This window comes from Diabrotica virgifera, chromosome 10, assembly GCF_917563875.1.
Source record: "Diabrotica virgifera virgifera chromosome 10, PGI_DIABVI_V3a".
Classification (NCBI taxonomy): domain Eukaryota; kingdom Metazoa; phylum Arthropoda; class Insecta; order Coleoptera; family Chrysomelidae; genus Diabrotica; species Diabrotica virgifera.
Window position 1 is genome coordinate 100573908 of NC_065452.1, and position 13201 is coordinate 100587108.

The 13201-nt window shown below is 31.9% G+C and overlaps 1 protein-coding gene across 2 annotated transcripts in view; it reads right to left on the reverse strand.

Moving 5' to 3' along the window:
* Positions 1-9903, reverse strand: part of LOC126878475 (venom protease-like) — a 72388-nt gene extending 62485 nt beyond the window's left edge. The window contains exon 1 of one of the 2 annotated variants that reach the window (XM_050641223.1): positions 9717-9903. In XM_050641223.1, the coding sequence (XP_050497180.1) occupies positions 9717-9780 (64 nt within the window). In that variant the 5' untranslated portion in view covers positions 9781-9903. The remainder of the gene's footprint in view (positions 1-9716) is intronic. The other variant, XM_050641224.1, reaches the window with a different exon arrangement.
* Positions 9904-13201: the final 3298 nt, after the last annotated feature.

The window sequence follows — 13201 nt, forward strand, 5'->3', positions numbered from 1 at the left end:
TGGATGAGTCAGGGATATTCAGATTTGAAAAATTTATCAGCTGATGTCAAAAAACATGAATTTTCGAAAGAACATTTAAACAATTGCTTAGGTTTAAAACGGTTAGAAAAAAATAATCAAACTATTGACAGTGCTTTAGCTGGACATATTTCTTTATCAAATAAGTTATATAATGATGAAGTTAGAAAAAATAGAATTTGTGGATACATGTCGCCTACCCGTGTACTGAGGTCACGAGCCGCCACTGCCATGCAGCAGCATAACTTATTAAATTACTTATTAAATTTCTTAAGGTAGATTACGCAATTTGAAATTTTTTTAATTTTGCAATAGATTGTTACTGATTTTTATTTCACTTTATTATGTTTTATTTATATTGACGATTTGTATAATTCTAGTAAATTGTATTTGTTATTGTTTTTATTTATGATTCTTGTAAGCTTTGTCTATAAAATTGTTAAATTTTTCAAGACAATAAAGCATATTTCTATTCTATTCTATTCTATTCTATTCTATTGTAGCCTTAGGCTTTCTTAACATTTTGTTTTTTAATTAATTCGCTTATGTTCGATAATAAAAGAGATATATATAGTTTGTCCGCTATAACTTTTCCCATGCGTCACGATTCATTTTCAAACAAATTAAGTCAAAACATAAAGTGAAACGAACGTCGATGTGTATATACATTTTGTATACTGTATACTATAGACTATAGATTACACACATCGGCGTACGGTTCACTTTATGTTTTGACTTAATTTGAACATGGGAAAAGTTATAGCGGACGAACAATATATACTTTTATATTACAAATGAGGTAGGTACGCTATTTGGTCTTGATCAATATCATTCCAAATCTCGAGAGTCGAGAGCTACTGTTTCTACCTCTTGTAAGGTTCTAGGAGGTGGCAAATACTGTCGTAGTCTTCCGCCAATTATGTACCACAAATGTTCAATCGGGTTAAGATCTGGACTACGCGATGGCCAATTCAAAGTCCGAAGATTTCCTGTTGTAAATATTCGATTACAGTTTGTGAACGTGAGGTCTTGCCAGTGCCGCATTAACCAATAGGCAAAGTAGGCAGTTGCCTAGGGGCCTCGACCCCAAAAGGGGCCTCGCAGTGATCAAAATGAAAAAATAATAATTAGATTTAAATAAAAATAATAAATTATATTATGTTGAAAAATTCAAATATCGCGCAATACCATAAAAGTGATGGTACAATGCATACTTTTGTTCACATAGAAAGCCTATGTTATGAGAATAAGTCGCTAATGAATGGGCACTTGATAGAAGAAACAGTACTGCCTATCAGTCTGCACGGTTTCTTAGAAAAGTAGTAAGAGCAAGAGCAACAAATGAGACAGCCCTCTCGCTACCCATGCCTTTCGCTACATGTCAGGCAAATACAATGGTCTCCAGGCTCATTTATCTAAGATTAACAAACTTGAAATTTACATTTTTTGTTCCGCACAGTCGCACACTCGCTTTAGTTGGAGTAAGTACTGCTAAAAGTTGCGTTGGACCCGTTGGAGCAATATCGTATTTTGGATTTGTTCTGTCCGTGTACAACTTTTTTTCAGCCTCTACCCACCGTTGGGAAGCTACAATTAAATGCTTAAATGAAACTCAACTAAGCGATCCCATTCGCCACGACTAAACCTTGCCCTTAAAAGAACAAGCAGCACTAGATGGACTGCAAGGGCTGATGCAACAAGAGCTTTGTCTTGGTTGTGCGTAGTCGGTTCAGTTCGGCTATTCCTATTCAGTTCCGCGGAAACTTAAGTTTGTTTTACGGCTACTGCTAGCGTAAATTTGTCGCCCGTGGAGCCGTAGCCTTAAGGTTACAACGCCTTCAAATCTCTTCTTCATACTCTTGCTAAAGACCCTAATCAGAAAGCTGAAACAGTTCATGAGGCTAAGTGTTTGTTGAAATAAATGTCAAAACAGAAACATTCATAATGAATGAGTTTTGGACAACAATTTTACAACTCATCAACGCTGTCAGGAAATCATTACAGAGAGAAGAGATTGAACTGGAAACTGCAGTTTATCTTTTAAAATGACTTTTGGAGTTTTTAAAATCACAAAGAGATAATTTTGCTTACTACGAGCAGAAGGTCTGCGATCTACAATACTCTGACTGAATATACCGACGAGAGTAAACAAACGCGAGCAAGAAAACTACACTTTGATGATGCTAATTCCAATGAAGTTTTTCTACAGGGTGGAGAAAAGTTTAATGTTGAAACGAATCTACCAATTGTGGATAAGCTAAATTATTGAACTGAGTCGTCAGTTGATAGCGTACGAGTCAGTAACACAGTATTTGGTGTTTTGTGTGTTTTTCCAAAACCAAGTGATACTCAAATAAAGGAGTGTGCTTCAAAACTACATGAAAACTATACTGATAATATTGAAGCTGAAATTTAAGATGCACTACTGCAGTTCAAATATTTCATAGTCCATCTTTAGGACTTATAGCTAAAACGATTTATTCCTGCTTCATAGTCTTTTTGGGTTATTTATGAGAACAAATTCGAATCGCAGTTTCGAAATTTGTCAGTAGCTTGTAAGATTTATCTTACTCTAATGATTACAAGAGCGACAGGCAATCAATCAAACGGTCATTTTCAAAATTGAAAATTATTAAAAACTGTCACCGTTCCACAGTGGCACAAAATAGACTAGCATTTCCCTCAGTTATGGCTATTGAGAATGATAAATATGCTCGAAAATTTGGAAGTTGAAGATGTTTAGATATTTTAAGTAGTTTTGTTTCTATGAAACTCAGAAAAGTTGCTTTATGACAATTATAAGGCTTTAAAAACTCAAGCTAAATTTATTTAATACATAATTATTTATTATTACATATTGTGTAATAAGTAATAGTATATTCTTAAACGAGCTTGTAATAATGGGTATTACTCACGATGATGAAGTTTGCGACACGAGCCGAAGGCGAGTGTCGTTATTCATCAGAGTGAGTAATAGCCATCACATATCAGTAGAATACTATACTTTTTCTAGGACCTTCTTTTTTTTTCAATTTTTAGAAAAATTATTATACTTTAAAATGAATCGTTAAATTGATAAATATAACGAATTGATAAATATAACAAAAAAAACTAAAATAATTTTTTATTGCAAAATTATATAAATAAACAGTTACTTGACTATTTCTTTGTTTTATTTCTTCTAGCAACATGTTTTATAAAATGAAACAAAAATTTAAGTTTAAATCTACAAAATGTCCACTAATATATCAAAGGAATACCATTCGGAGATGGAGGGATTATCCAAGCTTTTGGAGGGAAAAGACAATTAGTCATTGGACCCAATCGATCATAGATGTTCGTATTGTCGCTATTACTAGGTTTTGATTGGGAGGTCTAAAATCTGCCTTGCACGTCAGTGCAACGGAACTGATTTTGATTTATGATTTTTTGTACATATTATTATTTACATACGATATCGCCCAGCGGAGCGGGTTGTCACTTGAATTTCCAATCTCGTTGGATCAACAAATAAATTCTTCCGTGGCCATTGTTTAAAGAATACTATTTTTGGTTAAAACATTCGTTTATAGAAGAGCAGTTTACGTTGGAAGGAATTATTATTTTGTTTTGGATTTGTGGAGTGAAAAAGAAGAGTTTTGTTTCCAATACTTTTTGAAAAGCAATGACCACGGAAGAAAGAAGATAAGATAGGAAATTAAGTAGATCAATACTTTAGTTTACCTTTATGAAATGAAACATTATTTTGGGGATTCTTTTGGATGTAATTTGGATGGTTTTTTTTTTGGTTCTTTGGAATAGCAGTTGAGTTTTTTTGATACTGGGAAAGTACCTCCTTGCCATACCTTCTTTTGGTGGAGTATCTCCCAAGGGTTGAGGGAAAACGGAGGATACCTTATTTGGCGCTCCCACCATCAGCTTCACAGGATTTGAAGAAGCAACACGCCTACGTTGTAGCGACAGGTTTTTATAATAAAAATTTGCATGTCATTTGTTCTAATAATATTTTTCAATTACTATTTTTTGTGTCAATAACTTAAAAATAAGCCCTCTAATAATAATATACCTTCATTTTTCCTTAAAAATATAGTTAACATAGTAATATTCAACATTGTTCAACAAATTTAATCTTTTCACAGTTCATATCCTTTATTTAAAATAGTTGGGGATTGTGACCTATGACGATGTTGTGCACAATATCTAGGGTAGATTCCCTTATTTAATAACATTTATTCCATTTGTCACGTATTGTAGTCAGGTTGTCACCTCCGATCAGATTCGGGATTGTCAACCAATATTAATCCTCATTAATAGTCAGTTTTGTATATACATAGGTAGATCAATAATTAACTGTCTTTGTAATAAATTCAATACATTTTTTTTCTTACTGTAAAAGCTGCGTTGTAGACAGGAGCGTACTAGCCTAGTACGTCAGGAATTAGCTAGTGTAAAAATTGTATATAGGGTGTATAGGTTTTTAATTGAATTGGGTTGTACATACTTATATGTTTTATTATCCCACCATTTCTAGTATCTATAGAAGTATTAGTTAGGTGCAGCAATATAAGTCACTCGGCGAAGAATTCATTCAATCCTTCCCTGGCGCCCTTATACGTTCTCAGTAATATCTTCTCGGTCAGTAGTTCCCTTTCTTTTCATTACTCCTTATATTAATTTATTTTCTTTATCATTCAAGTATTTCATTAGGTACCGTCTTACCAGGGCATGCAAATTGGCCTAATCCTCCCCTGAGCCTTACTGATAAAGTCTCTTGAATTTCCAGTTAGCATATTTCCATAACACTTCAAAAGTTACGTAAACTACCCTTCAAAGCTTATATCTATTCTGCCACATCACACCCATTTTGTTACAATTGGCATCACACCCATTTTGATTCTTAATCCGGGACTGGGTCTTGCATTTGCATTATCGTGCATTATCAAAAAATTGTTACCAATATAAGAAGCCGATAGCATGGCAGCTAAGTCCATGGGTGGAAATAGTTGGGTATGCTTTTTACTTTTGTCATATTAGTCCAGGGAAATTAGCAAGAAATATACCATGTTCGGGGCACTGAAATATCCAGGTAGCTGACTACTTTTTTATAGGATGAAAACCTACCTGTTTGCTGCGTAGAGTTCGCGTCCGTTTTTTAATTATTAACAATTTAGTGCAAAAAACGCGTTTTTCGATTTTTGCACTCTATTAAAAAGCTAAATAGTTGACATAAAATGACAGAATTTAAATTTTTAGAACATTGAAAAGCCTTCAAAATAACATTTTTTAAAAGTTAAAAAGTTAATTTTTTGCTTCGCAAACTGCAAAATAAGTGAAAATCGTTATTTGTTAATAACTTTTACTAAAATTAACTTAGAACTTTAGTGTTTCACTCCAAGTTGGGTGTTGGGGTACTTAAAAAACCCTCAAAATTTGAGACCGATCCATTAATTATTAGTTTACAAGTTATTCTATTTGTTTGTCCCAGAGACCTTCGTTTTTCAATAACATAAGACAGAAAATAATGAAGATAGGGCAATTCTGTGTATGCCAAATGAAAGTAAAAGAGTGATACCGTCAAAATGGATTTAAAAAAGATAAAAAAATTATCTAATATAGTCATAAACATTTAGAATAACTTTAAAAATATTGTCCGTAGCACTGGCGAAGCGTCCATGTAACCACTGTTACCATTGGTAACAGTTAAAAATCTTGCAATAAATATTTTATGACTGTTATGAAATAATTCCATTTATATTTTTTACCAACAGAAATATTTGTTAATAGTACCTAATTCAGTAAATAGCCAACTAGACGCACGAAAATATTTGCGAGATATGTGAATCCATTGCACGTTATTATATGCTGTTACCAATACTGGCAGTGGTAACGCAGGAGAAACCTCGCTATCGCCCGGGACTAGCACGTTTCTGAAAATTTTGAAGGAGCGACGGCTCTGTTAGAGACGGCGCGCGGGCACGCTGTGTATATCAGTATTGTAACCATTTTGAGGATTGGTAACATTAGTTTAGTACCTATTACAGATTACAGTGTGCGTGCATTTAAACATGGAAGACTGTTGCTACGTATTGCGTAATTGATCAACTACTTGAAAAGTTATTCTCCTTGTATATTTTTTTTATATATAATTTTGAAGAAAAAAAATGATATTATTGAAAATGGAAGAATTAAAATATATACAATAGTTTTCAAAATCTATTCTTTTTCCTACTTGTTCATTTTTTTATGTTAATTTTATGATAGAATAATATGTTTAGTTTGTTTATTATTTATTGTTATACCTGTTACATATACATAATTACATACATATAATTTGGGAATAGTGAATTGTTTAATTTTATCCCACAGGATTGAAAACAAAAGCTTATATTTGGGAGGTTCAAAATAATTTTTTTTAAATAAGATTTTTTTACATCTGGTTTGGTAACACTTTAGAAAAAGTCACGCGTCGCCACTGGTCCGTAGAAAAAATCTTTTTACCTATTCGAAAAGCTGGTATTTTACACGAAATTTTAAAAATGTAATTCAAATGGTGACTAGTCGTGGTAACTGAAGGGGGAACTGGAAGCCGACAAATGCACGAGTTCAAAAACTAAAAAAGCAACTTAAAACTACATATTTTTATTTTCTATATCTCGGGATCTACTCAATGGATTTTGATCTTTCTTCTTTTAATTTGTATGTACTTTTTACGTACATTACAAATATGCAATTTGTCTAGACATTTATTACTTAATAACAGTTGTTTAAATAATTAAAAAATAATAATTTTCACAAAAATCCATTTTTTGAATTATAGGTACTATCATTATTAATCATAGAAAAGTTAAGGTATACTTTAATAAATAAATTATCTTTAATAAATAATTATTTAATAAAAATAATTGATTTATTAAAGTATACTTTAACTTTTTTTATGATCATAAATGATACTATGATTAAAAAATAGATTTTTGGAAAAAAATACTTTTTCAAGAATTGTTTAAACAAATTAGACTGTTTATTAATTAATAAATTTATAATCAAATTACATATTTGTAATGTACGCAGAAATTACATACAAATTAAAGAAAGAAAGATCGAAATCCATTGAGTAGATCCGGAGATACAGAAAATTATATTAGTTTGAAATCTCTTTTTCGGTATTTGAACTCAGTGGATTTTTAGGTTCCACCTAGTAACCATTTGAACTACATTTTTGAAAATTCATAGATGATCCTGTAAAGGTACAATGTTTGTGCAAATTTTTTAACAAAAAATAAAAATTCCATTCTTTAAAATGGCATCAATGAGATTCCTTAATTATTATAAACAAATTAGCTCTGAATTAAAAAAATACATGGCTAACTTTGGCCCAAATGAACCTAGGTTATTTTTTTTATTTGAGAATTCGTGTTAAAATACTAGCTTTTAGAATCTATGAAAAGATTTTTTCTACGGAGATTATTATTAAAGTTATTCTACATTTTTATAAAGTACAAAATTTCCAAAATTCGGCATTAAAATTTTTGCCTATATTAAATAAATTTTTTTATCTTTTTTAAAAGATGTTGACGGTATCACTCTTCTACTTTCATTTTTTGGCATACGTAGAATTGTCCTATCTTCGGTCTCAAATTTTAAGGTTTTGTTAAGTACCCCAAAACCCAACTTTGAGTGAAACCCTAAAGTTCTAAGTTAAATTGAGTAAAAGTTATTAACAAATATTGATTTTCATTTACTTTGCAATTTGCGGAACAACAAATTGACTTTTTAACATTCAAAAATCGGCATTTTGAAGCTTTGTCAATGTTCTAAAAAATAAAATTTTGTAATTTTAGTCGACTATTTAGCTTTTTAATGGGGTGCAAAAATCTAAAAAATCGCGTTTTTTGCACTAAATTGTTAATAATTAAAAAACGGACGTGAACTCTAGGAAGGAAACAGGTAGGTTGTTTTCCTTTAGGTCTACAATAAGTAAAAAAAGTAGTCAGCTATCTGGATATTTCAGTGTCATGAGAAAATCCATATTTCTCTAACCTAGATCTATTCTGATTGGAGCACGGTGCACTGTGTTCTTAGATCTGCTACCAGAAAAAGGTTCAGTAGCTTGACCAATTTGGAAATTACTGTCATTGGGCAATAAAAACAAGTAAAAGCCTACAATTCCAGCATACCTGCCTCTGACTTATACTAATTGACATATGAAGGCATATATTTTGTGTAACTACGTTTCTTAATTACTTTTAAATTAGGTTTTTTTAATATTAAATCTATTTCAAATGGTTCACATTGGATCAAATATTCACAGTAAAACAGATCTTGAGCAAAGCATGGGAACACGATATTGATGTTCACAACGTGTTTGTAGACTTCAAACAGGCATACGACTGAGTCAAAAGAAACAAACTATACTATATATTGGCTGAATTGGCAATACCACACAACTTAATAAGACTCATTAAAGCCACAATGGATGAAACTCAGGCATGTGTACGAATACAAAACCACCGGACAGACTTTTTTAACATTTCGCAGGGACTAAAACAGGGAGATAGGCTGGCCCCAACATTGTTTAACCTGGCACTGGAGTATGCGGTTAGGCAAATGCAAACTGGACGAGGAAATCTACTGACCAACCGAACGGTTCAACTGGCCGCTTATGCTGATGATATTAATATTATGAGTAGAACATCAACAGGAGCACAGGAAACATATGCAGAGTTAAAAACACAAACAAAAATGCTAGGTCTGGAAATTAACACAGAAAAAACAAAAATAATGACTCAGACGAGAAGAAATATAGTCCCAGAAAACATTATACATGAAGATGACATTGAAACGGTTGAAAAGTTTACATACCTGGGAGTAGAAATATATGCCGACGGATCAGAAGATGGAGAAATAAGGAAGAGAATAACGCAGGCAAACAGAGCTTATTTTGCCCTCTCCCATATATTTCGGTCAAAAAGTGTCCACCGAAATACAAAGATGAGAATCTATAAAACCTTAATTCGACCAATAACATGCTATGGCAGTGAAGTCTGGGTGCTGAAAGAAACATCCAAAAACAAACTCGACACATTCGAAAGGAAAGTACTTAGGAGAATACTAGGACCTGTGAGGGAAAACGGAATCTTCAGAAGTCGATACAACAACGAGCTTTATCAACTTTATAAGGAAACGCCCCTGTCAGACTTCATTAGATTACAAAGATTGCAATGGGCCGGACATGTGATAAGAATGGGAGAGGATAGGCTACCAAAACGAGCACTGAATGCTAGAATGCAAGGAAAGAGACCGGTTGGGAAGCCACGAAAGCGCTGGGAAGACACAGTAAACAGCGACGCACAAGCCCTTTTAGGAGTCCGTGTATGGAGAAGAGCAGCCACAGACAGTCAAGGGTGGAGGCAAAAAATAAAGGAGGCCAAGGCTCAATTTGGGCTGTAGTGCCGTAGAAGAAGAAGAAGAATTAATTGCATACTTCCAACAACTTGCGTAAACATATATATTATATTACCTATACAAAACTAGATTTATTCAATTCAATGGATATTTTCATAAACCAGTTTAAAATACAAAAACACTTAAAAAAATTTAAGCCTAGTTAATTACGTTCTGTTCTTATAAGAAAAAAAAATAAGACCGGTTTAAAATTCGTACAGTAGGTAGCTGTCATAGTATATTAAGTTTTTACTCACCTTGAGCATATACGTCGTTGTAGAATACAAAATATACGAAGAGGAATATAAGTTTATGTTTCATGTTTCGTATATAATAAGTTACACATAAAACTAACACAACATTACCGCCTTCGCCTTACCAACAACAGAAGCAACCTTTGGCAGTGTGTGTTCACTCGTTTTAGCGGTATATAAGAAGTATGGAGTTAACATTGGATACATGTTATCATTTGACCGCTAGACATAGGCGTCACTTCTCTTTTTTACAAAACAACTGTACCTTATTACCCGACTAGTTTGAATTTGTTTGTAAATGTTATATAACTATAGATATAACAAATTTGAAATATATATAAAGAGAATATCTATATACAAGCAGGGTCGTAACTACGATTTTAGGGGCCCCGGGGCAAAGGTGATCTTTGGGCCCCTGCCTAGGGTTCTGGGGTTTACCCCCAGCGGAAAGCGGGGTCCGAAAAAATGTCTGATATTTAACCCCTCGAAAACACATTTTAGTGGATTCTATGACTGAAGTTTCTTGAACCTACATTTTGCTATTTTAGTTGACCAACACAAAAAATTTTGAAATCACCTTATTTTTTATTCGCTGTAAAAAAATTAAAAGAAAAACAACAAAATGAACAGATAGTAAAACAAAATGAGATAATATAATGAAACAATAAAAAGAAAATTTCTTGAAACTTCAAAACCGAGTGGAAAAATATGAATATATAAAGGTTTGTTTAGAGAAAATGCAGGAAGAGGTAAATCAGATTGCTGAGGAGATACAGAAAATTGAAAAGGTGGAAGAAAAATTCAAGAATGCGGTAAAATTAAATATGGAAAAAGTGGAATAAAAATTGACGGAGATAGGAAAATGTCAAAAAGGAGGAGACCGTCGGGAAGTAAAATTGTATACAGCTTTATGAGAGCAGAATCCTATTTGACGAGGATATTAGAAAACGATATTGTATCTTCAGCAGTGACACTCTCAAATGCGAATACCGTCACTGCTGTTAGATTTATTATGCTGTGGTACTGGTAGGGTTGATTCCAATGTGATCATTCCATCTTACCCTTACCTTTCTTTTCACTATGTGGTGCCATGTGGTTCCGTTCACGTACCAAGATGTGTTCTGGGTAAATTGGTTAAGACAAAGTAGCTGGGACCGGGGGCCGCTATTCCGGTTGCATTTTAGTTTTTATTTCACCAACATAACTAATCTCCTCAGTAACAGTTTATATCTTTACGAAAGGTCTCGGGGCCCCCAGCTTAGCCCGGGCCCCTCTTCCAACGGCATTTTAGGTTTTATTACGCCGAAATAACTAATTCCCTGAGTATTAATTTAAATTTTTATGTTAAGATCTTGGGAGCCACAGCTCAGCTCAGGCCTCAGGGGACCCTTCTAAGGGTTCTGTTTCAATTGCATTTTAGTCGAAAATACTAATTTCTCCAGTGAAAAATTAAAACTTTATGTTCAGTTATAGGGTGCCCCTGTAATGTCTTTTTAAAATTGTGTCATTTGAAAATATTTTGTTGGGATCGGCTTTTAAAATACATACTTTTATTTTCCTTTTTAAACTCTATGCCCGGTCAAAAAAGGGGCACCTGCTGGGCACCCCTTGGCCGGGGGCCCCAGGGCGCTGCCAGGTTGCCCCAATGGTAGTTACGGCCCTGTATACAAGTAGTATCTAATTGACTTGTTTGGAAATACGAATTTCACTAATTTTTTGGGTATAGAAGTCAAACTGGGGCCTTAAAGTACACTATTATCTAATATTCGAGCTTTCGGAAATGTTTATTTCCCTTTTTAAGAATTTCTACAATGCAATAAGATAAAAAAAATTAGAATATGTATGAAAGAACAAAAAGTAATGAGAATCTACTTTTTAAAGACAGAAATTTTTTAAAATCTGCTTTTTAAAGACAGACATTTCCTTATTTTTGTTATCATAGATTTTTATTCAATTCCTTGTAGACACATATCTATTTACCATAGTTACATTTAGTCTTTGTCAGCCATGTATTCTAAAAATATATTAAGTAGGTATATAGATATCTAAACTAAAATTTTTAAAAATCAATAAAATTTAGATCATTAAGTACTTCAAAATTAACCAATTGTGTTTTGTTAAGAATTTTTATTATTTTTTATGTTATTCAAAATGTACAACAGCCGTTTATCATTTATATTTTTAATTTTATATATAGTAACCAACATTTTTTTATAATCTAAATCTAAATTCTGGTAAGTTACTCATTACTCATTACTATTTTTGTTCTTTCATACATATTCTATTTTTTTTTTATCTTATTGCATTGTAGAAATTCTTGAAAAGAGAAATAAACATTTCCGAAAGCTCGAATATTAGATACTAGTGTACTTTAAGGCCCCAGTTTGACTTCTATACCCAAAAAATGAGTGAACTTTGTATATATGTATGTATGTATGTATGTGTATGTATATATATACAGTATGTCCCTGTAAGTTGTATCCATATGGAAAACTTTTTTATTATTGATTTTACGAATAAAAGTTATTCTTCATAAAAAGCTCTGCATGGTCCATAACCTAAAATTTAACCATCAAATATCAATTTTTTTGAATAATATACGAGGTATGTCAAAAAGTTTGAATTTCACTCAAGAGTAAAGTAGCTTTATTTTTCACAATATTGAAAATTTCTATTATGAAAAGTTGTTTGGAATTAAAAACTATATTCTGGTATGCAATTACATCCTTCTTTTTGAATTTTTTTTTTTTTTTTGAAAAATTATGGATAACTAACATTATTTTCAGTTACTTCAATTCAGATAACTCTTTTATTATTAATTTTACAAAAAAAGTGATTCTTAATAAAAAGTTTTGCATGGTCTAAAACCTAAAATACAACCATCTTATGTCAAATTTTATCAATTTTATACGAGGTATGTCAAAAAATATAAATTTCGCTAAGAGTAAAATATGTTTATTTTTCACAATATCGAAAATTGTTATTAGGAAAAGTTATTTAGAATTAAAAACTATGTTTCAGTATGTAATTACGTCCTTCTAATTGAAATATTCTGAACTATAAAGGTACTTTACTTGATCTAAATTTATCTTTTTTGACATACCTCGTATAAAATGTATAAAATTTGATATAAGATGGTTGTATTTGAGGTTTTAGACAATCCAGAACTTTTTATTAAGAAACACTTTGTTTCGTAACATTGATAATAAAAGAGATATCAGAATTGGAATAACTGAACATAATGTTAGTTATCCATAATTAAAAAAAAAAAAATTTTTAAAGAAGGATGTATTTGCATACTAGATTATAATTTTTAATTCCAAACAACTTTTCATAATCGAAATTTTCAATATTGTGAAAAATAAAGCTACTTTACTCTTTAGTGAAATTCAAACTTTTTGACATACCTCGTATAATATTCAAAAAATTTGACACTTGATAGTTAAATTTTAGGTTTTGGACCATGCAGAGCTTTTTATGAAGAATAA